Source organism: Lagenorhynchus albirostris, chromosome 15 (assembly GCF_949774975.1).
Source record: "Lagenorhynchus albirostris chromosome 15, mLagAlb1.1, whole genome shotgun sequence".
Classification (NCBI taxonomy): domain Eukaryota; kingdom Metazoa; phylum Chordata; class Mammalia; order Artiodactyla; family Delphinidae; genus Lagenorhynchus; species Lagenorhynchus albirostris.
In genome coordinates, this window is record NC_083109.1 from 1475564 (window position 1) to 1503363 (window position 27800).

Here is a 27800-nt window from a genome sequence, read left to right on the forward strand (position 1 = left end):
GGCTCGGCACTGCTCTCGGGCAAGTGAGTGACTCCCGGGGGTGCTGACAGTACGGCCCCCGGGATTGCCTGCGTGCTCGGGGACTGTGTGGGTGGGGCCGGGGGGTGGCCTGAACTTGACGATGAGCCCCCGCTGCCTGCGGTGCTCCTTAAACACTGGGGGCAAAGACCCTCCCCACCGATTCTAAACCAGCGCGTGTGCGGGCAGTGGGTTCTGCCTTTAAAAGCAGGTTCCCACAAGGTTCTGGTGGAGGTGGTGGGGCCCCGAAGCCCGAGAAAGGCCGGCACAGTGGACGGATGTCCTGGGGATACCTGAGTTCTCAGGACAGGCAGCGAGTCCTGGCGCATGTGTGTGTGACGATTTATGTTCTGTGTCAACCCGACGGGCCACGGGGCACCCACGTGGTGTGACTGGGACTCACAGCATCAGCTCCCCTGGTCCTCAGGCCTTCGGACTCAGACTGAACTTGCCCACCGGCTCTGGGCCTCCAGCCTGCAGACGGCAGACGTGGGACTTCTCGGCCGCTGTGGCTGGGAGCCAGCTCCTCGGAATGCCTTCGTATCTGTGTGTTTACACGCACCGTCCGGGCTCTGTTTCTCGGGAGAACGCGGGCTGATCGCTCTCCCTGCCTCAGTGTCCCTGCCTGAGCAGCAAAGGTGATGACTATTGTAATTATTTTAAAAACATTTTTACTGCATTTACCATAATCTGGGAACTCGAGTCCTCGTGGGCCCCAGTGAAATTGATACCGTGGTCTCATCCCCGTTTCGGAAGTGGGGAAACCGAGGCACAGAAAGGTCAAGTCAAACTCCCAGGACCAACAGAACTGAACCCACAGATCCGCCCAGGCCTGTTAAATTCATGCTGCACTGCCAGCCCCGCCTCACAGGCGTGGAGGTGGGGTGAGGTGTGGACGCGTCACGTGCAGCTACTCAGTTAAGTAGGAAATTGTTGAGTTCATCGTCACCACTCTCTGCCGGCCCCGTCGTGGCCCAGAGTCAAGCCTCCCCCGGGAGCCTCCACGAGAGCCAGGGGGACATTGGAGGCCTCGCCTCTTCCCTGCAGGGCCAGGGTGGAGGCCGGGCTCCTCCAGCGGCACCTTCCTCGAGCCTGTGGCCCAACCCAACATGACTTGGAATAAATGATCACGTTCTGAATTAAACACCACAGAATGTAATTACCGTGGCAGCCAGCTGAGAATAAAATGGATTATACATATAACAGTCATCAAACAGCTATTGCATGTGCCTGACTAACGTGCTGACGATTAAATAAATCTAAGTGCAAACTGTCATTCAGAGCAGTTGCTCTCCAGCTCGTCTCGGTGCCCCCGGGAGCTGGCATGGGGAGGAAGGGCCTCAAAGTGCCCCCAGCACCACTGGTCCTTCAGGGACCACCGACCCCCGGCCTCAGTCCACAAGGGACACAGAGGGTCCTGCACCGACCGGGATGACGGCAGTCGAGCGCGCTGTGTCCAGGAGCGTCCTCGGGGCTCTGCACAGGATTGAGCCATCCTCACCTCGCCTTATGAAGGGGGTCCCCGTACGGGTCCCACCTGCAGCTGAGAACACTGAGGCGGGGGTTCGCCATAACTCTCCCAAGGTCAAACCACTTGTACGTGCCAGGGGCCGGGTTCAAACCCCACTCCAGGGCCAGGTTTGGAACGCACTTCATGGGACAGCACTTTAGAAGTGAGCGAGTGTCTGTGTGTATGTGGTCACGCTTGCACACGCCCACATGTGTGCCCGCACACTGTCATTCGATGGGGTGAGGCCCCACATTTCAGCAGAGGCCCCAGAGTCCTGCAAACTCATGTGGCATCCCACCAGCCCCCTGAGGGGGGTCCTCCCCAAATTGGAGGTGGGGAACTGCGGGAAGGATGGGCTGGGACCTGGATCTCAGAAGACCCCACCGCACCCCCAGGGGAGGTGTCCTGTGAAAGGTCCCCTTGCCTGGGGGCTCCGGCAACATGGCCACAACCTGTGAGAACGTGGCCCCCCAGGCGCCCCCAGGCCTAACCTGGCTGCTCAGGTGGAGGAATCTCTGGGGGAGGGGGAGGGGGAGGGTCCTGCTCCAGCCACTGGATCCGGGTATTTCTGGTTCCCCTGGGGCTCCACCCCAGGATGAAACCACACCCCAACCTGCAGTTTGCTCACTTGTATCTGGGCTAATTTCTGGGTCAATTCACACCTGTGCCTTGTAGGTTCAACTGTTGTAGCGATGGCTCCCCCACGGCTCCCTGAGAAGGGCGTTGGGTAACCTCCGCCTTTTCAATGGGTCTTGCTCCGTCCTCTGGTGGCATTTCAGGAACTGGTATCTGACGTTTGTACCATATCCCTCCTGGGGAGCTGCCCCATCTACCTCCTGCATGGGCGGGACGCAGGCCAGCTGGCCGGCCGGTGGGGTGTGCGGTGCCGCCGCCCCATTGGGAGAGCCACCGATGCCGGCCTGTCCCCCTGCAGCTGCTTCTCCAGAGTCCTGGCCATCGGGCAGCGATAGCCACCGCCTCCTGGGCCCCACTCATTGTCCCACAAACACTACTGAGCACCGGCTGTGCACAGGCACTGCTGCAGGGGAGCAAACGAGATCCCCGCCTTTAGGGCACTCGCATCCCGGCAACAGACGGCACAGCTACTGATGACACCATGGTGGGAAGGTGTCGGGCACCTTGGAAACAGTTATGGTCGGGGAGCAGGGGAGCCAGAGTGGGGTGTGGGCTGCCATTTCCCCGAGGCCATCAGGTTGGGCCTCATGGCGAAGGAGACGTTTGATCCAAGACTGAGGGGGAGCCGTGGGGATGTCTGGGAAGGTGGAGCTGCCCGTGCAAAGGTGCTGGGGCAGCAATGGGCCTGGTGCGTGTGTGGAGCTGCAAGGAGCCTGTCGGACAAGGACGAGGAGTCGGGTGTGGCCGGAGGGCGGGGCCTGGACCTCTGGAGGGAGCGTGTGACCTGTCTTTGTCGTAAAAGCATCCTCTGGCTACTGGTTTTCGCTGCAGATGGAGGCGCTGGAGATGTGGATCCTCCTTCCACCCTGAAAATCCGCCGGTGCCTCCTGCCGGCCCCGGCTCGCAGGAGGAGGTGGGCCTGGAAAGCCTCCCAGCTGGGCTTCTGCCTCGGGCAGTGTCTCCCCTTCAGAGGGGTCTCCGCGGAGCCTCTGCCGCTCCGAGGGCCTGGCTTCCGGTCTGCCTGTGCCCCTCCCCCCAACCCCCAGGCTGCATCTCCCCCTTCATCTCTGCTCCCCAGCCCACCAGCCTGACACGTGCTGCTTAATTACCACGGGGACTCGAGTGACAGCCCAGAGCTCCCCGGGAGTGTTTGATGCTCTGATGCTGTAATATCTGATTCCGATTCTTGGGGGTTTCCCTGCCTTTCATTTCAAATTCTGCTTGTTTGTGTCACTGAAACATTGATGCGCGCTGTCAGCAAGGAGGGGCTGTTTTGTATATGCTCTTTGAAACATCCCAACCTGCCCACTATGCCGTTCACCTCAAATGGGTGAATTACACGCATGTCATTTATATTTCACTAAAGCTGTTTTTTCTTAAATGTCATTTTTAATAAGTTCCCACCCAGCTCAGCAGATGCACACACCACAGACACACCCCTTCCAGGGCAAAGACAGGAGTAAAGGATGCAGGAGCATGGGCTCTGCCAGGGGCCCGGGGTCCCGCCCCCGAGGGGGTGCACTCCAGGCCCGGCTGGCGGGGCTCTCGCGGGCCTGGGGCGGGGCAGGTACGTGGGGCAGATGCTCAGTTAATGGTCGGGTGTCGTCTGTAAGGCCGCGAGCCTGTTTGTTCCTTGCTTAAACCCAGGTCCTGCCCAGTTCCCAGCAAATAGAGGGCCAGGATTTGAGGAAGGATTGGTGTCCAGCTCACATCTCAGAAATGTCTCCCAGGGGAGTGGAAGGGAGAGACCCCCATTTTGTTTTGTCCTGCATCTGCGGGGCAGGGGACGCTGGCTGGGGAAGGGACTGGGGTCCGTGTGGGCAGGTGGGCCCGTGGGCCTGGATTCCTGTGCCTAGGATGCGTCTGTGCCGCCCCCGGTGCCTGCGGCCACAACTGCGGATCCTCTGGGCTCCCTGTGAGGTGCGGGGCTGGGGGCCGGCTCGGAGCTCACAGCCAGAGCTGGTGCTGGGGGACTCCCACCCAGATCCAATTAAGCAGCCCATTCCGTCCACACCCCTGGACTCCGGGGACTTCACAGACCCTCCCAGAGTGGGAGGCAGAGGTGCCTGACGCGCCCTGTGCGATGAGGCCCCAGACGGAGGAGCCACCTTCTGATAGCAGCCACGAGCCAGATCCTTTCTCTTCTGCTTCTTCCAAGAAGCGTCGCTGAGAACCGCCATCGCTATCCTCTGGCCCTCAGGAGAGGAAGCAGACAGGGTCGCGGCCCAGCCTGGTCATGGCTCTGCCACATTTGGACGTTTAGGGAAAGAGTAACCCAGTGCCGGCTCTCACGCGTGCGTACACGTGTTCACGCACATGTGTGCTGACCGCAGCGCTGGCCACCCTGACCGAATCCCAGCATGCCTTGACAGTGGCGGGAAGTGGGACACTGGCTGAGGACCCAGCCCCCCCCACGAGCCTGGGTGCTGGGCCCTGAAGGGAGGAGACTCTTGGGTCACAGCTGCGGAGGGGTCATTTCGAGGGGTGGGGGGACACCCACCGGGGGAACCCAGCCAAGCGAGTGCTCACCCCGGGCAGCCCATGGCGAAACAAGCTCACGAAAGCCCACCTGGAGGATTTGCAAAACTGCCGAACTTTGCAGATTTGTAGAAATAAAACACACGGGGCAGGAATATATGCTTTAAATATTAAAATATATTTACATACCCACAGTTTTAACTGAGATCACCCACAATAGACATTCCACGCAAGTCCCGACACCCTCCGGGTAGAATTCACAAGTGCTTAGCACACCGTCAGGTAAAAAACAAATTCTATAAATAGGTGTTTATGCAAAATACGCGTCCATAAATACATCCTTATGCAAGTCGCTCCCGTCCTGCTGCAGCGCTGTGGCCCCAAGGACAGGAGGTGATGGCAGGTTCAGAACACACGCAGGAGAGGGGTCCACGTGGATGTGCCCCGGGGACGGCAGCCCGCCGGCCTCCACTGCATCAGGAGAAACACAGGAAGTCAGGGCCAGGCCGCGCACAGGATGGTGTGGACCCGCGCAGAAGCACCGCCAGCTCCGGCTCACCCACGGGGGTGGGTGCTTTGTCCCTTCCACGGAGCAGCTCCAACAGCGCCAGCATCACCAGCCTTAACGTCTCCAGAGAGAAGAGAGCTTGTAAACCGCCGGGCAGCCACCAGCTCCACATCCGCCATTCAAAGGAGAAATCAAGGGATGCCAGAAGTGTCTCCCCGAAGTCCACAGGTGGTTTCGCACTTTTCGTAACTACTGACGGAGTTACGTAGGTATCGCACACGTTGCTTTGGAAGCACAGCTGTCCGTGTTTCCGAGGGACCCTGAGGCCCCAGGGGATGCTCTTTGGCTAAGTCCGTGGGAGAGGGCCAGAGTGTGAGCGGACCAGAGGGAGGCAGCCCTGCATCCGGCCGGGAAGTGGGCCGCTCCGTCCGAGCCAAGAGCCGGTCACCCCACTCTCTCTGGCGAGGTCTGGGGGGCTGGGGCAGGGGCGTCCGTTCGGACGTCTTGCGTTCTTTCTCCTCCGTGCCTTTGAGGCTCAGTCCCCCCAGACCCAGTGGCAGAGCTTTGCAGGGTCCTCAGTGCCGGGGATCAATCAGGGAGGGGTCACCCCTTCCGGGGAGAAATTAGATAGTGTTCCTAGGAAGTGTCGCGGCAGGCCCGTGCCCCCGGGCAGGCGGGTGGGCTGTCAGATGTCGCTCTGGATCTGGAGGGCTGAGGGGGCTTCCTGAAGGTCCGTGGGGTTGTCGGAGGCTGAGGACTGGCTGGGCAGAGAAGCCTCCAGGCCGTCCGAAGACCCCGACAGGGGCTTGTACAGGAAGCAGGCAGTGGTGAAGAAGACGAAGCCCAGGACCTGGGGAGAAGGGAGCCGCTGGGCCTCTCCTGGGCCACCCGCCCAGCCCCGGCTTCCTCACGAGGTCCTGGGGAACCAACCCTACTCTGGCCAGAGGGTCCACCCGTTCTGCATAGCCAGTCCCTAGCCTGGACCCCAATATTGTTAGGGGGGAATGAAAAGTATGATTTGACTTAAATACAGAGGCACTGGATGAAGTGGAGGTGCTTGTCGTGGGCTGAAGGGGGTCCCCGCAAAAGATGTGTCCAAGTCCTGACCCCCGGAACCTGTGAATGGGACCTTGATTTGGAAATAGGGTCTTTGTAGATGTAATTAAGTTAGGGATCTTGAGATCACTCTGGGTTAGGGTGGACTCCAGGTGTCCAAACAGAGAAAGGGGAGGAAGGTTTAACACAGTGACACACCGGGAGCAGCCCCGTGATGACAGAGGCAGAGACAGGGTGAGGAGTGTACAAGCCCAGGAGCCCCAAGGATGGAGGAGCCGCCAGGAGCCGGGAGGGGCACGGGACAGAGTCCCCTCAGAGCCCCCGGGGGGACAGGCACTGGAGACACCTTGATTTTGGACGTCTGGCTTCAAGAACGAGAAAAAATGAATTTGTTTGAGCCACCCGGTGTGGGGTCTTTCGTCATGGCCACCCCAGAACCTAAGTCAGAGGTGGCCAGCTTCGGCGGTCACTCCACCACAGCCACCACCTTGAGCTCCCTGGGAATCACGCGCAGGCTGGAAGATGACAGCGTGGGCGCGCGTGCTAGCCTCTGTACACGGGTGTGTGCGTTCAGCGTGTGAACCCTGGGTTTCCTGGAGCACCGCCCAGGCAGATGGGCCTGAAGCCACAGGAACGAGAGGCTGTTTCCACTCTGTGGCCCCATGAGCGAGCGGGATAGCACTTCGGGGGTGCACCCGGCTGCCCCCACCCCCGCTAAAATTAGCACTGACTCTGGGAGCCAATCCTACCCCTGTGCCGAGGCCGCGGGGGGACTATCTGGGCAGACAGCCGTCCCGGGGTCCAGCCTGCTGCTCTGGCCGAGGGACCCTACAACACAGGGAAAAAGAAGAGCAAGGGCCGGCTCCCTGCGCGGGGTGCGTCTATTTGAACTGACCCGTTTGTCCAGAGCCGCGCAAATCCCTTCTCACACTTGGCTATTTTTAAGCTAATCTTCGGGGAGATAAACCCAAGGGTGGCTGAGAATCCTCTGTCTCTGAGGCCCCTCCCGAAAAGGCTCTGCCAGTGGGACGTTCTCGAGTCCACCCTCCACCCAAAGAAATCCAAGACATTCTTATATACCAGCCCTAGGATTTCATTTTCTTTGGGAGGTTGTATGCCTTTTCCTCCAACGGGGGAAACTCAAAATATAAATACTGTGCTTCACCCCATGTAGCACACGCCAAGAGACACAGCAGGAAGTTTCCATTAACAGCTTGACAGCAGAGGGTCAGGCTAAGAAGCAGGACATAACTCAAGACCCACTAAGGATGGAGAAGGAGAAGCGCTGCTTGTGGACCCAGCCAGGCGACCCGGCCCAGAGCAAGCAGGCCTGCCCGGGCTCTTGCAGGGGGAGCAGTTTTGATTTCTCCAAAGCCTTAGCTGACCAGAGCCCAGGGGCAAACCACCAAGCCGGGATGGTGAGGGCCCTGGAGGGCAGGGGGTCTGGAGAGTGAGCCCCTGTGACCTGGGCCTGCTGTCCCACTTTTCCCGCCACTGGCATCACGGCATCACGATCCCCAACAACAACAGCTCAAAAGGGGGAAGGATCCCACTTCTGGAAGCCAGGCTGCAGGATGATGCCCGGGGCTCCAGTGGGAAGACCCCAGTGGCATGCCCAGGTGCCCGAGCTAGTTGGAAAAGGCTCTCGGCCCTTTGGAGCAGACTCTGGGACTCTCTCCCGCCGCCAGCGCACCGGGGGGCGAGGCCAGCCCACTCACCTTGTACGCCAGCCCTGCGATAAGCAGGTACTGGCTCATGGCCGAGTTCTGGTACACGAAGCAGGAGCCCTGCTGGCCGCACTGCGTCTGCCAGAGCAGGCATGCCTTGTCGATCACCCAGCCGAAGGCGATGGGGCCCGGGATGCCCCCTGCGGAGAGAGGCACATTCAGTACCCGGACAGCCCGCGGGGGCGTCCAGAGACCCAGACCAGGCGGGCTCTAAGGAACATGGCTTCGGCCACTGGTGTTCACAGCGGGTGCAAAGGGGGCTTAATGGTCCTTTCTCTGGGGGCTTGCCTCCATGCCGGGAGAGTCCCCACGGTCTTCGACTCTGGTGGAGCCCGTGTGTTAATGAGGAAATGGGTCCCTCTGGGCAAAAACATGGCCACGGGTCCCTCTAGCGGACGGTTAGGGAATGGAGCCCTTCCCCTGGGCGGGCACAGCCTCGTGCGGGGACGCACCCCAGCCCGGCGCGTGCCCTTGTGCGGTGAATGCACACCACAGCTACGCCCGGCTCCCTCCCACAGCACAGTACCTAGAGTTCTAACCACGATCCACTGGATTCCTAGCGCAAAGGATCGCTGCTGGTCACAGACACACCTGCAACGGAAAACCGGCGCGTCAACGCCCGGGAGGCGTGGCCAAGTCACACCCCACGCCAGTGGCCGCGTCCTGGCCGAGTCCCAGGCCGCATCCCCAGGTGGCAAGCACCTCACAGAGGCAGTTAGGGCTCTCCTGCCACAGCTTTCCGGGGGGCCCGGCACGTACCCCGCAGGGGTCTGCAGAGCTCCGCCTTAGCTGCAAAGGGAAGGCTCTGGGCCAGAGGGAACCCAGGCCCGGGCTTACCGTAACGTTGCCGTTAGTGCAGGGATGCTGCTGAGGAAGGTAAAGATAATTACAACGAATATGAAAAGCAGAAGGAGGGGTTTTCTTTGACAAGTTGAAGTGCATTTCCCTGCGGTAGCATGGCCAAAACCAGAGGAAAAATTCTGAGGGACACAGCTACAGTCTCGGTACACCTGGGGAGCGCAACGACAGCGCTGATTACAGGAGGAAGGGGCGGAGGCCGCCCCGCCCCGCGTCCGGGCACCACCGACCGCCTGGGCAGCAGCCACGCACACTCACCTTCTGGCCACCGGGGCCAGGCGAGGCCGCCTCCGGGCACCCCGCGTGGCAGGGCGAGTAGTACATGAGGCCGTCGGGGCCACACACGGGGCTGTAGTGCTCTGGCTGGCAGCCACAGGCGGCGTTGCAGGCATCTGTCAGCCCCAGGTGGCCTTCGGGCAGGAGGCTGCGGGTGGGAGAGAGCGACAGTGGGGCGCAGGCCAGCGTGGGGTCTGGTCCCTGAGGGCCCATGTCTGCAGGTTTCCAAACTCGCTGGGTTTGTTCCACCCGAGGACCGGGGCTTCCTGCATCGCCTTGTCTCCTAGAATCGCTGGATGTGCTCAGAGCGGAGCAAACCAGCCCTGCGCGGCGCACTCCCTACCTGGCTTGGTTCTGGGTAGGCAGTGCGTTCACAGGGCTCGAAGTGCAAAAACTGCTTGAGTGCCAGGTGCAAAGCGTCCCCGTGGCCCCGGTCCCTGCTCTACAGCGCAGGCGTGGACGTTCCACAGATGGCTCACCTGCGCCCTCACAGACACGCACGCTCCCTCTGCGCTCAGATGGAGCACACTGTACGCATCGTTTCGTCCTGCTCCTTCCTTCCCGCTCAGCACTATCTGGGAGGCGCCCAAGGGCTAGACTCCTCCCTCTGCCGTGGTCCCAAGCCCTCCACCCTGCACCAACTCTTGCCTAGTTTGGCTGTAACGGTACGATGGCATCCTTGCCCTCGGCACTCACACTGCCGTCTCTACGGGGAATTCCCGGCCAGCAATCGCTCACCTGCGTCTACGTCAGGTATTCCCAAATCACCCGCAGCGGGCTGTTCCCCTCACGTTCCCAACGCAGCGACGCACGGGAGCCCCACTTTCCAAGACAACTCGTAGAGAGGAGGTGGGGCTGGGACTGTCCCGTTTTACAGACAGAGGACTGGGGCTCAGGTGCCACGTGTGAGTGACTGGCCATCGGTCCCCGCTAAGGACACCATCCTTACTGTTACGACCATCTCCAATGACCTCACCTCAAGTGCCCGACACCCCCCGTCCTCCCCAGGGACCACCGGTGCCCCCAACAGGTGTGCAGAGGTCTCCCCTCGCCCAGGGGCCACCTGGCCCCTACCTCCCGTTGTAGCTGGCGGTCACGCCCGCCATGGGCACGTTGGGGCAGTGCATGAAGAAGACGAGGAAGGCCAGCATGCTGGTCAGGCTGCAGAGCAGGCAGAACCGGATGACGCCCGAGCCTCGGAGCTTGCACCTGCTCACAAAGAAGCCGCCCAGGAACGTGCCTCCGCCGCCCGCCGGCACCACCAGGTACCCTGTGGGGAGGGAGGGGCTCGGTGACGTCCCGGAGCCACGGGGTGGGGCCCGCAACCCCCTGGGCCTGGTCTCCGCTTTAGCGATGGGAGACAGAGGCCCACAGCCATGGCCCCAGTCTGCGTGGCGGCACCGGGCTCTGCTCTCGATGTGAGGACCCGGACCGGTGCTCACAGGGGGCCTCGGAGCCTGGGGAGGCCACCCGGCCAGCTGCTCAGAGGCCCAGGGGTGCAGGGGCAGAGCAGGAGAGGGAGGAGGAGAGGTCCCTGGGCCCTGCCCCTCCCACTGGCGAGACCCAAGGGCAATCGCGCTCCCCTGGCCCACACGGCCTCTGCGGAGTCTGACCACAAGGGGGTGTTTGGAGAAGCTGGTGGCCGCCGTTTGGTATAGCAAGTTGGGCTTCATCGGCATGTGGCTTCCAGGCCTGCCCTGGGATGGGGTGCATATGGGAGGGGGGGCTCTCCAAGGGCGGAGGAGATCTCAAAGACCCTGGGTGCGGTGAGCCCGTCTCCCCAGATGGAGACCGGCTCTGGGGGCAGAGGGGGGCACCCAGAGGACACAGCTGTCCCAGGAGGGCTGTCGGCCGCTGTGGGGCAGGGAAGCAGCTGGCGGGGGTGGGGCTCTTGCAGGTGGGGTCACAGCCAAGAGGCCAGCAAGGAGGGGAGTCTGGGGCACTAGTCACCGGGGAGCCCCAGTCTGACACCGTCCTCCCTGGGGGGAGGCGCTCGGCCAGGATCGACCCACATACACCTCCTGCCTGGCAGGTTCTCGCTGAGGCTGTGGCTGCCCCCCCCTGCCCAGCGCTACCCGTGGACAGGGCCAGAAGGGGGGGGTCTGAGGGGGACTCTCACTCTGGCCACTGAACGCCTCCGGTCAGGCAGGCCCAGGGCTCCAGCCTCAGGGAGACCCCGGGACACCCACTGCCTAGCTCACGGGGACCGCCAGGCCCGAGGGAGCATGGTGGGACCTGCCACCCATACCCTCTCCGCCACAAGCCAGGATTACGCATAAGGTGCAGGCTCTGGGTGGCAAGGGGGGCGGCAGAGAGAACGGGTCAGCAGGCTGTGTTCAGCACTTCCCAAACTGCCCTCGGGAAGGACTGTCCTGCCCGTTGCGGTGGCAGCCTTCGTAGGTGTGATTAGAGCTGTTGTGTAAGAGCCCAGACACCTGCTCCGGGGCCCCTGCCTGGGGGGACCACACGCCCAGGATGTGCGCCCCGTCTTTCTAGAAGAGACCTTCAAAGGCCCCTCAGTCTCTGAGAACCAGTGAAAAGACGGAGGACCCCCACCACCACAAGATTGAGGGAGCATTCTCACCAAACAAGGTGGCAGCTTCCGAGGCACTGAGGCTGAACTGGGACTCGAGGAACTTGGGGCCGAACGTGGACATGCCAGCGATGAGCGTGGCCTCTGTGGCCCCGGCCAGGCAGAGCAGGATGAACGTGGGGTTCTTCAGGAGGAGCCAGATGGAGCTGGATGTGGGCGGGGAATGGAGACCAGAGAGAAGAGACAGAGGGTCAGAGTGGGCCAGAGCCCTGGCCCTTCCCAACTGAGCACAAAGAGCCTGGTTCTGAGAGGCGAGTGGAGTGGGGTGTGGGAGAGCCAGGGGCACCCCACATTTACTCCAGAGAAACCGAGAGTGGGTGTGGGGCTGGGCTGGGGCAGGGGGAGGGCTGGCACCGGGCCCAGAGCCTGTGGCTTCTTGTGAAAGCCGCTGTCACAGAGGTCGGCTGCAGTGGGGAAAGAGACCCTGAGTGACTGTGACACTGTTGAAACTGCCCCGGGGCAGCCGGGAGAACCAGCAGAGGGGCCTGAGCCAGGAGCCGGAGGCGGCGGGGCAGGCGGCTGTCACCAAGTCCAGGACTGGGTGGCCCCCAGGAGAGGGGAACGGGGCCTGAGGGGTGGGACCACTTCTCAGTCGCCAGCTGGTGAAAAGGAGGGACAGAAATCCCTGAGGGCTTGGACCGAGAGGCCCCTCCAGGGAGACGCTGTGTGGGCTTGGCTGTCTCTCCGACTTCTCTTGGTGTGCACCTGGGGGGCAGTGGCCGGTGTAGTGATGCCAGGGGCCTGAGAAATGGGCCTTGGACCTGGCCTGAGAGTTCCCCCTTGAACCCAGTGCACACGGCTCTACACCCCGCCTGCCTTTCCCGGGCCCAGCCCCTCTCAGCCACCAGATGGCAGGTCCAGGACTCATGAGTGATGTGGGCTGGGGACAATTTCCCCTGGAGCCCTGGGTCCATCTCGGGCACCCATGAGCAGGCAAAGCCTGGTGACAAACGACTGTGGTCCGACCCCTATCACAGCGGCTCCGACAAGGCTGCCTTCGCTCACATTCTCCGTGTCTGCAGCTACGGCCTCCACCCAGAGAACCAGCCCCCACCGACCCTACGGGTCATCTTCCACCGGGAGGGAGGCCCCCACCCGGCCAGCCGTCAATGCCGACGCCTCCCTGTGCGCGTCAGAGCAGCACAGACACCCTGACACTCCGGTGTTCTTCGTTTTGAGGACACAGGCCAGCAGTAAACCAGATTCTGCCAAGGGGCATGCAGGGTGGCCAGTTAGCCTTCGTGCCCTGGGAGGGAACTGACGCTAAGGAAGTCGCCCCCCACCCCCGGCCCCTGCGGCTTCTCAGGGTAACTGCAGAGTGGCCTCCTTCCCCATCCTGCTTCAAACAGGGACCCAATTCCTTCAAAACTGACTTTCAAACTCAAGGACTTGAAAAGGTTTCTTTCTGGTCAACAGCCCAAGCCCCACATCCATGAAGGAAACAAGATGCGGAGGAAATGCCATCCTGGTGGGGCTCTCTGGGAGCAGAGTGCGTGTGTGCACGTGTGTGCGCGTGCGTGTGTGCGTGCGTGTGTGCGTGTGTGTTGAGGGGAAGCCCAAGTGCAGCCTGTCCCTTCCCGGTCCTGCCCAGACTTGCCCAGGCTTCGGGGAGGCTCGCCTGGGCTCAGGGGCGGGTGACTCTCCCCAGAAGTATGTGAACTTCCTTATTTCTTAATCTCAGCCTGCAGGTTGCTTGGCTGCAACTCCCATGTTGAATTTGCTCAGAGAACTAGTCCTGACCTTGACAGAGGGCCCATGTTCCGGTAGTTATTTCACTATCAGCAACCGGTTTGGGGAACCAAGCCTGGGCATAAACCTCCTTATCTCGGGCCTCCCCCCGGGTCCACTGGGGACCAAGCTGTTGACGCAGTCGGTGCCAGTGCCCCCAGGTGGCCCTGCCCCCGCTGCACGGGGCGAGCCTGCCTTGCCTGGGCGACCCTGCCTCCGCGGCCACCGTGGCCCTGGGCCAGCTCTGCCGGCCTCGGTGGCAGCCTCCTGAGTGGGCGGCTCTTCTGGGGGGGTCTAACCAGGCAACGGGTAGCCAGGGGGGTTCCCTGACCCCACGTCACCCTCCCCGTGTTGAAGACAGACGGCGGGGGCTCATTCCCGCCACTAACAGCCTCCACCTGCCACGTGGACACTCACGGGCTCAGGAAGTTGCGGGGAAGGTGGGCGCTCAGTGAGGCCGAGGGCTCGGGCAGGGGACCCTCCGAGGGCCGCCTCCCCCTGGCCAGGAGAGCCCCCCATGGAATGCCCTGATGAGGGGCACCGGCCGGCCAGGAGCCCCCAGCCGCACGCTGTCCCTCTGAGGCCCCAGCAGCCCAGGCTCTGTTTGTCCCAACAGTGTGTGAAGACAGCACAGTAAGACCAGGTCACGGACAAGATAAACGAGAGGTCACTGCCCGAGAGGAGGGGCGGCCGCAGGGCGGCAAGGACGGGCAGCCGGACGGTCCCCTCCTTGGAGCCCCGTGGGCACGTGCAGGTGACTCCCGGTGAAACGGTCAGAGAACGGGGTGCAGGGGTGACTCCTGGGGAATGATCTTGGGGGGGTGGTCAGCTGCTTTCCTGGGGACTGTGGACAAGCTGGCTGTGGGCAACTCGCCGAGCGTCAGGGATTCACTCCGTGACCGTGAGGCGTCAGGAAGAGCCCCCAGAGCCTGCAGACGGGTCCCTGCGTGCGTGTCCCTGGGTCCCCCGCAGGCCCGGGAAGTGAGGGGTGGGCACCATGAGGCTGAGGCCCCGGGCCTTCCGTCGCACCAGGCCCTCGGTTCCCCCAAGCCAGGAGGCTCTGTCCGCTCCCCCTTAATCCCTGAGCCCAAGTTTTGGGGCCAAGCCCTGAAGATGGTTGGGTCAGAAGGAGGTTTAGGGGCTGTGGGCTCCCCATGTGGCCCTGGAGGGGTCACAGGACTCTCCTAGCTTAGGGTCAAGACCCAGCATGTGTAGGATCCTAAAGGGTCTTCAGGACACACAGACACAGACAAGAGGCCCCCCAAGTCCTTACAGAGGCAGGTCTCTGATGGTTTTCCCGAAGTCGGGGTTGCTGGTCACCCCGTGGCTGCTGTCCTTTAACTGGTGTGTGTCAGATGCTCTCATGACCACGTAGCGCTGGGAGCCTGGAAGGATGTGAACATCTGTGAGGGGCAGAGACCAAAGGCCCCGATGCCCCTCCTCCTGGGTGTGGGACCAGCCGGTGGACGAGGGCGCCCAGACAGACGGCCCGTACAGATGCACCACGGTGACGGGTGGCAGGGATGGCGAGGTGGGAGAGAGCCCACGGGCCCAACCTGGGACCAGAGGGAGACGGGAGGTATTGAAAGGGGCGCCCATCGCCCGGTGAAACAAGCCTCTTCCGTGATCCCCGAGCGGGCAGAGGCCGCAGGGCTGGAGGGAGCACACCGGCCGGGCCACCCTGCCGGATGGCAGCCCCCACCCAGAGGACGACGATCCCGGCCCCACCGCTCCTGGCAGGCAGCAGGAGCAGGGCATGGGCTGTCCTTCTGCGGGACGCACCTACCTGGCAGCTGCCGCGGGTAGCCAAGGATGGGCACGGCGATGAGGAAGGCGGCCACTCCAGTGCCCAGGAAGCCCACCCACCAGGCGCCGACCCACAGCGGGCTCTCGGTGGTCAGCTCCGTCCTGCGGGAAGAGGCACGTGGGGACAGCGTTGTGCTCACAGCATCTAGGGCACGCACGCCGGGCATCCTGCTTGCCGGTCGGTGAGAGGCGGAGACCAAAGGCTCTGCGTGAGGCCCCCGCCCTGATGCCCCACCACCCCCGGTCTGGGACCAGCAGTGGACGGAGGGCATCGGGACGGACACGGGGTGGACATGCACCAGGGGACCCTGCCCAGGCCCACTCCTTCCTCTGGGACCTGCGAGGCTGCCTCCCGACGAGGCCATAGGGGCTGGGGGCCCAGGAGGGGCAGGGCAGAGGGTGGGTGGCTGGCGCCCTGGCCTCGTGAAGCTCAGGGGGCTTGCCTGCGACCCCCGCCTGCACACAAGTGCACCTTTAAATTCAAAGGTATGTGGGAAAGAACCCTGGGCTGGACAGCCAGGTGGACAGGAGACAAGGGGCTGGCAGAGGCCAGCCGGCTGCCCCTGAGTTGTGTTCTGGGAAAGAAACTGGCGACTGAGCCAGTGCTGTGCTTTCCTGAGTTCTGTGAGCCATTCTAGCAAATTCCTAGAAGGCGGGGTCCTAGGACCCTCCGCTTTGCAGCCAGGTTGGACGGAAGCGTGGGTAACTGGGAGCCGCCACTGCAGTTGGCATCTGAAGTGTGGGTGCTCTCGCTTACCTGTGGGGTCTGAGCTGACTCCAGAAGTCAGTGTCAGATTGAGGTGAACTGGGGACACCCAGCCGGTGTCCAGAGAATTGTTTGGTGTAGACCACCCCCCCCAAAAAAGAACCTCCCGGTGGCAGCAGGAAATCCCCTCTTGGTTCTGCAAAGGGCATTGGAGCAGTTGTGGCCTGGTCCCTTCCAGCTTCGGGAGGCCGTCCATCCATGCAGTCCCCTCCCGCAGGCCATACCCTCCAAGCTGCCCAGACTCCCAGGTCCACCAGAGCAAGGTCGGCCTGGACCTGCCCCACCCGGGCCGCGTCCTCCTGCCCCAAGAGTGGGCGTCTTCTCTGTGGGCCCAGGTCACTCACCGCTGGCCTATTTCAGTGTAAATATTCAGCAGGGCACCTCCGACCAGGTAGCCGGCTGCGGGGCCGAGGATGGCCGCGGTGTAGAAGATGGCTGGAAGGGAAGCAGAGCTGTCGGGGACCTGCTGCGCCACCCCTCCGGCCCCGCTTGCATTTCTGCACCTCCACCCCCATCCCCAGGCATGAACTCCTTGAAACTGGGGTTTTCGTTGCACAGTCTCCACTGTGTCTGATATCGGCTGGCATCAGTCTTTCAAGGTGTTTTAAAATTATTTCCCTCAAAGCCCCTAAAGACACCATTTGGACTCTTTCCCCCTCAGAAGAGCAAAGATCCTAAGACTCATTTTGCAGGGTGAGGGCGGCACCCATGCAGCGCTGCAGGCTCACCCGGGTCCCAAATGCCCCCGGAACGGCAGCCGCTACGTGACACGGATGAGCAGAGTCCAAGGTGGACGTAACGGAGCAGAACAGCGGGCAAATCTGGCTGGGCCGGGGCGTCGGCCGCGGGCTCTCCACTGACCCCGACCCCTTCCCTGGGAGAGCTGACCTCGCAGGAGGGATTTGGAGAAGCGGCTGGCCTGAGGCTGAGAACGCGGAAATCTCACCCCAGATAAACGAGAGGGTCTCGGGGGCAGCTCGGGGCTCGAGCCCAACCCCCGAGGGCGGCGTGGCAGCACCCAGTTCTGCAGCCCAGCCACCAGCCGAGCCCGGCTCGCGGGATCTTAGTTCCCTGACCAGGGATCGAACCTGGGCCCCCTGCAGTGGCAGCGCAGAGCCCTAACCACCGGACCACGAGTGTCCGCGCTCCAGACCCTGTGGGATGTGCCAGGGGTCGGGCTGAGGCTGGCGAGCACCACCTCCATCACCTGAGGTGTCACCTCGCCTAGGAGCACCTGGGGCCATTTGGGGCCGCGTGTGGCCAACAGGGACACGCATGTAGGGGGCTTGGACGGGGCAGGGCTCTGAGTAGATGGCCGGCTGGCGTCACCACCATCACACCCGTCCCACTCACCGATGTAGACAGTCGAGTAGCTGGACTTGACATTCTCGTCCAGGTAGGTGACGCCCAGCGTGTAGAGCGGGGTGGCGCCCACGCCGTGTAGGAACTGGCCCAGCATGAAGACCAGCTGGTAGCTGGACAGGCCAGAGGCGTGGCCCCCGCAGGTTGCGCTGCGGTTGGCCCGGCACGTTCCGACGGCCTCGTCCACCTGCACCTCGTAGGGGCCGGTGGTGAAGTGGGGCAGCGAGAAGACCAGCGAGCCAGCCCCCATGACCAGCACGCCCCAGCCCAGCCAGCGGGGCTTGTGGCCGCGGCCCCCGAAGTAGCCCACGAAGGTGAGGCAGAGGCAGGCGGCCACGTCGTAGGCGCTGGCGATGAGGCCGCTGCGGTAGCTGTGCAGGTCGTAGCGCCGCTCAATGGAGGTGATGACGGTGTTGATGAAGCCGTTCACGGTCATGCCCTGCAGGAAGGAGGCCGCGCACAGGAATAGCAGGAAACCCCGGGCTGTGTTGAAGGCCTGCAGGCACGTGGGAGCGAAGGCCCGCCAGCCGCAGGCCTCGTCCGGCCGCCCCGTCGCCACGTAGCGCACCTCCCGGGCCGCCTGGGGCCCGTGCTTCTCGGGCTGCGGCCGGCTCAGCGGCTGGCTCAGGGGCGAGCCGAGGGACGCCCGCCTGCTGGGGGCCGTGCGGTCACACTCGCTGTTGGTGGCCAGCGGGGGGCCGGGGAAGACCAGCTGCGGCATCTCCGAGGGCGTGACAGCGACGGCAGCGGGAGTGGATGCGGAATTCCAGCGGCGGTCCGATCTGCGGGAAGAATCCATCTCCAGGAGAACCCTCCCCCGGCCTGTCCCCGGGGGCACCGACGGCTCTGCCTGTCCGCTACCCAGCCTAGTGAGGGCAGCCCCCGGCCTGAATGAGGCCACAGAGCTGAGAGTGGAGCTGAGACACAGAAGGACTGAATCAGACGCCATGTGAGCCCCTGGTCCACCCCGACCCGCACCTTCCCCACGGCCTTGGCTCGCCGGCCCGAGCTGTGCGCTCCACCAGGGGCAGCTGACCGCGCCCGCCCTCAACTCCACGCCCGGCCTCCATCTTCCCTGAACTCACACCCGGCCGGCCTTGTGTTCTTTAGCATGAAAGGGAAATCCAACTTAGTCCAGCGTGTGGAGAGTGTGGGAAGTGAGGAAGGGGGTACAGGCAGGCCCACCCGGGCCCCCGGGACGGCACCTGGCGGGAGGGTGGGCTGGCGCTGGGCCTCGCCCGTGCCTGGTCTCTCGAGATGCTGAAGCCGCTGCAGGTCGCAGCCCCGCACCCCATCTTTCTGCAAACTCCCAGCCCGGACTGTTCCCGTTGCCCTATCTGGGCCCTCACTTTGACTCCCAGCCCACGGACCAAAAGGAGCTCAGTCGGGCCTGAGAAATGGCTGCATCGCGAGGCTCCCGGGGCTCCCAAACACCCCCAACACCCCCAAGCTTTGAGAAAAGGCGGGACCTATTGCCAGGTAAACAGATCTTTCTGGACCCCCCAGGTGGCAACAACCACTCTGCATCTTAAGAGGAAAAACGCTGACTTTCCCGACAGAAGTAAGCCGGTCGGCACAGGTACAGTCGCCGTGACAGGAAACACCTGACCCTGGTTGTACCCACAGCCCCGGGGGCCCCGTGCGAGGGTCTTCTGCCAAACTCAACACACTTCCGTCGGGTTACCTCTCGCTATGGGCTGAACCGTGTCCCCTGGAATGGGAGTGATTTGGAGGGGGCGCCTCTAAGGAGGTGACAGGTAAAATGAGGTCATGGAGGGGGGCCTGGTCCACTGCGGCTACTGTCCTTTAAAGGAAGGACTCTGGACCCAGACAGGCACACAGGGAGAACCCGCTGTCGGCCACTCAGGGCCCGAGGCGGCCTCAGACCCCCCACCGCGCACGGGTGTCAGTGATGTCGGGAGAGGCCACTGCCCAGAGGGCTGCCGCTGCCCCCAGACTTGTCTCAGATTAGGCTTGGTGGACCGAGTCCTTCAGGCAGCTAGTCACAGAGCACCACTCTGCTGGGCCCCGAGCCGGGGACGTGGAGGGGCAGAACGGTGGTCCCCACCCCCGGCCCGAAAAGATACATCCTCCCGACCTTGAGCATGACCTTATTTGGAAAAAGTGTCTTTGCACATGTGATCGGTGACTTGAGATGAGGTCCTCCTGGCTTGGGGAGGGCCCCAAATCCAGCGACAGTGTCCTTATTAGAGAAGCCACGTGACGGCGGAAGCAGAAACTACAGTGATGAGGCCACAAGCCAAGGACGCCTGGGGGAAGCTGGAAGAGGTGGGAAGGACCCTCCCCCGGAGCCTCCAGAGGGAGGGCAGCCCTGCCCCCACCCTGACTTCAGACTCTTGGCCTCCAGAACTGGGCGGGGAATAGAGTTCTGTTCTTTTAAGCCCCCAGTTTTTGGTCCTTCGTTACAGGACGCTCACGCAGCCCCCCAGGAGGCCCGGCTTCCAGGAGACCACAGGCCTGGAGGGAGGTGGAGTCTAACAGATACTCAGAACAGGACGTGAGCCCAGTGGTGAGTGCAGAGGGCGGTACCACTGAGAGTCCTGGGCGGCGGGGCGGGAGGGGACGTGGGGTGCCTCTGGGGGAGCTGCGCCTGGCAGGGGCCCAGCTGGCAGAGGGCAGAGAGGACTTTTCAGCCATGCTGGCCACGGGCAGGTCCTTCAGCCCTTGCGACGACAGGCTTTCGGCTTCTGTGGGCTGGTCTCGTTTGTCCGCTTGCTTTGCTTTGCTTTGTTTTGTTTTGTTTTTTGTTGTTTGGCCAAGCCACGTGGCATGAGGGATCTTAGTTCCCGACCAAGGATCGAACCTGTGCCCCCTGCAAGGGAAGCTCAGAGTCCTAACCACTGGGCCTCCAGGTTAGGACTGTTTTTAAACAAAAGATTGGCTTTACCTTGTGTTAACCTTGCAAACTGGGAAGCAGTCCAGGGTGAGGGGAGTGGGCCGTGGTGGGACCACACCCGGGTCTGGGAGGCAGTTTTGCGTGTGGGGGGGTCTGGGAGCTCCACCTCTCCTGATCCCCTCGCACCCTGTGCGTTGAGGCTGGGACGCCAGGTCTTTCTGCCAGACCTCTGCCTCTCCTCCGCTGCGCCGTCTTAGCTAATTTTAGCCTCACCCCGGCCTCCTCTCCTGCCTTCCCTGGGGCCAGGCCGTGGGCACAAATGCCATAAGACAACGCAGCATCCCACTTCCTGGCGGAGTCTGAGCTCCACGCACAGCCCATCGTACAGGAAAGGGAAGTGGGCCCAGAGGAGTCAGGCGTTTCCCCAAGGCCACACAGCCATCCAGGGCCAGTTAGGACGAGACCACGTGGTCCGGCTTCAGAGCCCACGAGCGTGTTGGCTGTCCTCGCCAACGTTTCACTCAAAGAACCACGACCAACTGTGTGGCATTGACACACGGGGCCAAGTCTTTGCTCTGGAAACTGGCACTGCCAGGCGATCGGCAGTCAGATGTCGAGGCCTCCCGCCTGAGTCATTCCCCAGGGCCCGCGACCACGCCCAGGGCTGTATGTATAGAGCCACCACCTCCTCCGTGCGCCCTGGTGCGCCAGGCTCGGTCACGCGGACGAGGAGGGTGCCCACGGAAGGAGCAAAGTTCACGCCGCGTGAAGGACCGTCAAGCCTCCAGGAGGGACAGAAAGCCACGCACCTGCTCCCAAAGCAGGCACTGTAGGCACCTGGGCCGCCGTGGAACAGAGCAGACGGTGACAGGCGTGAGCCCCGAGACAGCACAGCGCTACTTCCCACCAGCCCCGCGGCTCAGACGGGCTCCCGAAACAGAAACGCGGAAAAAGCTCGACCTCGCCCAGAGGCGGCCGCGTGTTCGTGCTGTGGGGATGCATTCCTCCGCCATGTGCACGCACACACACCCATCTGTGCACACACCTTCCACATGGAAACACGTGAACGCATGCACATAACCAGCAGGGCCCTGGACCCCTTCCCACCTGGGGTGGCCCCAAAGGGAAGGCATCCAAGCGGGCCGAGGGACAGCGGCTGCTCTGAGAGGTCGCTCCAGCGGCCTGTGGGGATGGATGGTCAGTGCTGGGCCGGGGAATTGTTATTGGTGGGTGGGCCTTCCTAGGAGGGATCTGCAGAAGCGCCTCCCCCCAGCTCTGGGCTTGTTTAACCATCCCGCCCATCCCCCGCAAGGAGAAATGCAGGGGCCGGGACGGGAAGGACCGGACCCCAGCAGGGCTAAGGGGGCGGCCAGATCGCTGAGCTAGCGCAACTAGGGATGGTCATGAAGAAATAGAGTCCTTCCTATTTGAAAATAAAACCCTCAACAAGACTCCAGTCCCACTGGTGTGTGGCCCAAACAGCGCCACGTCAGCGTAAAGTTTACCTGAGCTAAGAGCTCTGATCTCTGACGTAAACACATAAAGTCAACCTGCAGTCCGGCACATCACTTGCTTGTTGATTCAGACTGAAAATCCCATCTTAGACACCAGCCAGGCGACCGGCGTGGTCACCACCCGCACGGGATGAGAAGCAGATGGCGCCGCTCGGGTGGGCAGCCCCGGGCTCTCCTCCCTGGGTCCATCAAGAGCGGCTGTGATGGCCAGGACACAGCAGCCTGAGTGCAGACTGCACGCCCCCGCCCACCTTCGAGGCAGCGCGAGGACAGCGTCGACCCAATCTCTCACTAAGCCCAGATTCTGCTCCACCTGCTGTGTTCCAGCCGGAAGGCGTTCACCCTTACAGCAGCGTCTTGATCAGAAAGGAGGCTGGGCCCTCCCATGACGCAGGCGCTGAGGTGTGAGGTGTGGTGGGGGTGGGGGGGAAGGCGGACAGAAACACCTGCGACGTGGGGCCAGTGTGTCTGGAATGTCCCCTCCGTCGGCAGGCAGCGCCGGATCCTGGGTCCGGGCTGTGTGACACCTGGAATCTCACAGCCACGAGGACGGTCACACGTTCTCGGGTCTTCAGGGGGAGATTCCCGAGTTTGTACCCAGATCTCACGCGGCTGTGCCCGGGCGACACTTGCTGGGCGTGTACGGTGTCAGGAGACAGCTCCAGAAATGGACACGGACAGTCATGTTGACGCCTGCCCCGGACTTAAAGGACACTTTGCTGTGTGTGCAGCTCGAGGACTGAATCTCACGGCAAAGGTCTGCTGCATAAACGGGCCTGCAGGAGCTGCCAGCTCCGGCACGAGGGCATCTCAGCCGCCGCGGCCGAGACCAGGACGCAGACTCAGACGTGGAGTGGGTGGGCACGGCCAGCTGCTCTGTCTTGGTCTCCTGGTCATCAGCACCCTCACGACAACGCTGCTGGGGCCTGGGGGTGCAACCCAGGCCACTCGGGGTGATTTCTTTCCTGGACATGCTTCTGAGAGGGCCAGAGTTGACTCCCCGCGGGGCTCAGCCAGGAGAAGGTGACTTCATGGCTGGTGACTCCCTGCAGGTGGCCAACACCCATTAAGGCCAGGCTGGTGGTCCCGAGGCCATTGCCTTTTGTTCCTCTGTCTCAGGTCCCTGTGGTCAAGCTGGTGGGAGGGTGACAGGGGCTGCAGAGTCCAGTGGCAGCACCACTTAGATGCCAGCTGGCTCCCCCAAGGAGTGGACACCACAGCTGGGCTTGGGGTGGAAGTCAGGCCTCCCCACCAACTCCCCCTCTGGGCACTGAGAGTGTGCACGTGGCCTACGGTCCCCTCTGGGCACTGTGAGTGTGTGCACGTGGCCTACGGTTTCTCTCCGCTTGGAAATCGTTTTAGCAAAAAAGCGTATCTGCTTCCCACCTGCTGCTGAGGCCTGATGCAAGGTGTGGTGCCTCTTCCGGGACCTGAATTCTCAGGCTTGGCTGGTGGTTGAGCGGGGCCCTGGTGACTGCAGCCAAGCTGGGTGGAGACTGCACCCCAGGAAGGACGGGCCAGCTCCCGCCAGCATCCCAGGTCCAGTGCACAGGTATCCTCACCTGAGAGACCCCGATGCCATCTAAATCCCGGCCTCTCCTCCCTCCCCTCTGCGGAGCCCATGCCTCAGAGTCTGGTGCCCGGTCCATGATCTCAGAGCCAAGAGCGGAATGATTATAGCTTCTACCTGTCAGTCTGGTGGGTCCCAGGGCGCCCAGACGTTGCGCAAACATTCCAGGTGCGGCTGTGAGGGCGGTTCTGGAAGGTTCTGGAATCAATTAGCATTTGAATCGGTATATTTAGAGCCCGTGGGCCTCATCCAATCAGCTGAAGGGCTGAATAGAACGGAAAGGCTGAGCCCTGAGCTGCCCTGCAGGGCTGCCTTTGAACTGGGACTGGCTTTGTCCTGCCTTCACTCACATGGAAACATCATTGCTCTCTCTGGGTCTTGAGGCTGCCGGCTTTCAGATGGCAGCCACGACATCACCTCTGCCGGGCCTGCAGCCTGCCCGCCACGTATCTTACAAAGTCACGTGGGCTGAGCTCCTAGAATTAGTCTCTTTCTATAGCGACCTATCTGCTACTGGCTGGGCTTCTCCGGAGACCCCTGACTCATGCAGCAGGTAGTCCTGTGCCAACACCTGCTTGTGCGAGGCCTGTGCCGGGCGGCGGGTTTGGGGCCGCGGGACACCGTCCTGCCAACAGGAGCTCACAGCTGCCACACCCAAGGCTGTCCCGAGCCAGCGGCAAACTGTCCCGGCTGCAAATCCAAACAGCACGGGCTGCGGAGAGCCGGTGGCAGCAAGACACACACAGCCTGGAGCCGGGCTGCAGGGCAGGGCGCCTGACGGCACGCCGCCACCATCACGTCGACGCCCGTCCCACGGCCCAGCTCAGCTGAGCCCCCTCCTGCGCACGGCACACCCGTGAAATCCCCCACCACGGGCGCACCCACGTTAGGGATGTGACTTCCACCCCCCGAGCCGGGCCCCCTCCCCCGGGCCCCGTGCTGGACCGCCGCCCTAGGACAAAGTCTCCGGGGTGCTCCAGCCATGTGACCCCCAAACTGGGGCAGCAGGGCGCTGGCGGCCCTGGAGCACCCGCTCAGCCCTCAGGCAGGCCTCCCTGCTGTTCTGCTGCCGGCATTCTCATGGAAAGACGTCTGAGGCCGGGAGCAGCTCTGATGAAGCCTTTGACAGCTCTCCTGGCCTTGGAGAGCCCCTCCTTGTACAGAGAAGGGACTGTCCTCCTCGCAGGAGGCACGCAGCTCTCCCCAGGGAGCCCCCTCTCAAGGGGGAATCTTGTCCCACCCTCCCGGGCTGTCCCCGGCCAGGCGGCCAGGCGGCAGCAGGTCGGCAGCAGGTGGAGGGACCGTGGGAGTATGCCCCACTGCCGGAGGCCTCCCTCCCCTGTGCCCTGGGGAGAGTCAGAGCCTGCGGGATTAGGCAGGCTGATTGGCAGGGGGGTAACGTGTGCCCTGGGGCCTCAGGCCAGCAGCTCTGCACCCGGGGCTTCAGCTGGCTGAGTGAGGGTGTGTACGCGTGTGCACACGTGTGAGCGTACTTTTGTGTGTGTGCACGGCTATCTTAGAAGGAAACCACAGGTTTCTTCGGACTCCCAAGCTGGCCTGGCCCATCAGCTGAGCCGAGAGGCGTCTGTGCCGAGGAACTCCCGGCCCCTCCCCCACTTTGCCTCCCCCCGCTCCGCACAGCCTCACAAGCCCCCCCCCCCACAGCTGTACGGTAGGAGGTCAGGGGCCCCCACTTGGATGGCTCGCCGTAGCTCCACCTGTGAGAGCTGAGCTGCTGGCGTCAGTCACTACCTGCTGGCTCTCCAAGTCGAGTTGCTCGGAATTGGGCACTCAGACAGGACCAGATGCCAGCCCCGAGACCTCGTTCACACGGCCCTCACCCTGCCTCGTTCACACGGCCCTCATCCTGACCTCCAGGCTCCCAGCCACCTCACCACAGCGGCGGGGAAGGGCGTGGCTGGGATCTGCCCAGCACCTGCTGCAGGGACTACACCCGAGGAACCATGGATTAGGTCATAGCCACCCGGGACGGAAGCAGCCCCGTGAAGAATTTCCAGACGATATCTGCCAGCCCTGCCCGGCAGGACGGGTCCTGCTGATTCAGGGCAGTCAGGGGTGCGTGGGTCCGACCAAGAGGGCTCTCCCTTCCCTCCCTCCAGCAGCACGTGGGAAAGCTGGGCTGTGGAGGCCCAGAGGCATCCCGCCTGCATCCCACAGGCCTGGACTGTCCTGGCCAAATGCTCTTGTCCCCTTAGGTGCCGCCCATCTTTTGGGCGGGACACCCCACTCTGTGTCAGGCCTGGCCCTCCTGGGCCTCCTTCTCCCCCAGGAACAGAGCTGTAAAACGTCTGGAATCACACAAATGTGGTTCAAACCTCTCCACCACGTTCTGCCTGTGTGACTTTGGACAAGTGCCTCGGTTTACTCATCTGTGGAATGGGAGCGATAGTAGCTCCCTCGTGGGTGGTGGTAAGGATCCAATGAGACGACGCTCAAAGCACGCAACACAGGGCCTGAGCATCCTAAGTGACCAACAAAGACGCCTGTGGTCATTATGATTGCTGCCGGTGTTAGAGTCACCCTCCAACCCGGCTAAAACCAAGTGCTTTCTCTCCTCTGACGTCCATCTGCCCCAGGCTGCACAGAGGAAACCTCACGGCACCGCCATGCTCACCGCTCACCGCCCCGCCAGCCCCCGGGAGCCAGTTTCTGATTAGACAGAGGAAACCCAAGTTCCCCAAAGCGCCGCGAAAAGCGGCCACTAGGAAGCTGGTTCCTTCACTGTGGAAAACTACTGCAGCTCCTGGCGGCTCCAGACAGAAACAGGCCCATCACCGAGTCTGACCTTGGCAGCAGGAGCCTCCAGGCACTCACATGGGGGATGGGGCCCGGACCCCACTGCCTGATGGGCTCCTCCCCACCGGCTTCCACACCGCCCAGGCTTGCTCCTCCGGGCTGGAAATCTCAGCATCTGCCTAGGTTTTCCCGTCCAGAGCCAAGCGTGCCCACTAGGTGCAGAGGGTGGGCCCCTCGTTTCCATCCTCCCTCAGCCTCCGCCTGCGCCCAGGGGCGCCCGGTCTTCCAGTGCCGGCTCTCTACCGGACGCGGGGACCTCGCGTAGTGGGGCGGGGACAGGGGTGTGGCCCGTATCGCCCAGGCTGGGACCAGTCCCTCGCGCCCACCCAGTAGCTCGGCCCGCGGGGCCGGCTCCGCCCGCGCTCCCCTCCCCGAGATGCCTGGAGCGCGGCTGGCGCGAACAAAGCCCTGCCGCCCGCGAGAAACTTCAGTTCGAGACGATTTCCTCCTTGACTCAGTGGCAGCGGCATCCGCCGCAGGTGTGGGCCCCGCCGCAAGCCTGCAGCTCCGGGAGGCTCATCTGTCCCTGGTGCGACTCTCGTGGCCTGCGCCCGCGTGCGCGCCCGGCCACCTGCCCCGGCCGCTAGCCCTGGCCGCTCCCCCCATCCCCGCCTGACCCCAACCACCATCCATCCCCTCCCCCTCGGCCCGCCTCCTCGGAAGCTCCCCGCCTGGGGAGCGGGCAGCTAGAAGGGGCACATTGTGCAGCCGATTCCCTGGAGGCAGGCGGGATGTGGGGTGCTGGTCCGCGCTCGGTCCCGCCTTCCCGGCCGCGGAGGGGCTTGGGGCGCACTGCCGGCGCCCCGAGTCCCGCCCCGCGCGGCCTCCCCGATCCCCTGGTCCCCGCCCAACGTCTGAGGGCACCTGCCGCGCTCCTGACATCAGCAGGTCTGGGCCCGGCACACCTGGGCGGCGCGCCCACGAAGGTGGCCTGACCCTCCGCGGCCCACGCTGCCCCGAGCACTCACCGTCCAGAGGACCCAGCCGCCGCTCTGCGAACCAAGCTCTGGCTGCCGCTCAGCGCCCACTCCAGCTTCATTCATCCCCTCCCGGGCCCGCCCCGCCGCGGGGAGGAGGCTGCCCGGCCTCACCTACTGCGGCCAATGGCTGTGCCGAGCGGTCTGGGGCCGCGCCCCCCCCGGGCCCGCCCACTGAGAGGCGACAGAGGCCTGAGTGCGCGGCTGGGGAGGGAGCTGGCGAGGGACGGGGCCCGGGGCTGGAGCAGGGAGGAGGGGGCGCGAGACCCGACGGGGCGAATGGAGGAGAGGCGGGGGCTGGGACGCCCCCTCCATCCCCCAGGTCGCCGCCGCACGGGCGCCGGCGCGCGCCTTCGCTGACTAATCCCTCCCAACCCCAAGAGACCCCGATCTCCGAGCTACAGGCTGGGAAACCGAGAGCCGAGCGGTGAAGTGTGTTCCCCAGGCCGCGCGACTACTCGGTTTCGAACTGACTCGGAATTGAAGCAGGGCGTGTAGGGCCGAGACCTTTGGGAGAGGACGTGGGAGGGAGGCAGTTTCCCGCACTACCCCTTCGGCAAGGCCACCTGTGGCCCGGTGGGGGCCGGGGCAGAGGCGCAAGAGTGGTCTAGACCCAGGTCCGGGCTGGGACGCCCATCTGGGAGCAGCCCCTGTGGCGGGCCCCCGGCGCCCGTGGGAGTTGGGAATGCGGCTTTGGGGACGTGCCCTGGGCGCACGGTGAGGCCAGCACCTTCCCCTGGGGA

The 27800-nt window shown here is 63.3% G+C and overlaps 1 protein-coding gene across 12 annotated transcripts; it reads right to left on the reverse strand.

The window, feature by feature from the left end:
• Positions 1–4799: 4799 nt before the first annotated feature.
• Positions 4800–27119, reverse strand: SLCO4A1 (solute carrier organic anion transporter family member 4A1). Of its 12 annotated transcripts, none has more exons than XM_060125195.1 (12): positions 27049–27119; positions 17314–18104; positions 16305–16395; positions 15175–15296; positions 14662–14773; positions 11652–11806; positions 10142–10337; positions 9050–9215; positions 8771–8943; positions 8460–8524; positions 7925–8073; positions 4800–6000 (listed from the first exon to the last, which is right to left on the reverse strand). In XM_060125195.1, exons 1-12 carry the CDS (start codon positions 27117–27119, stop codon positions 5836–5838), a joined length of 2256 nt encoding a protein of 751 aa, XP_059981178.1. In that variant the 3' UTR covers positions 4800–5835. The 12 variants fall into 12 exon arrangements, 5 of the variants coding, with proteins under 5 accessions (XP_059981178.1, XP_059981180.1, XP_059981179.1 ...); XM_060125197.1 differs by having other exon boundaries at positions 17314–18239; positions 27049–27099; XM_060125196.1 differs by lacking the exon at positions 27049–27119 and having other exon boundaries at positions 17314–17761; positions 17891–18605.
• Positions 27120–27800: the final 681 nt, after the last annotated feature.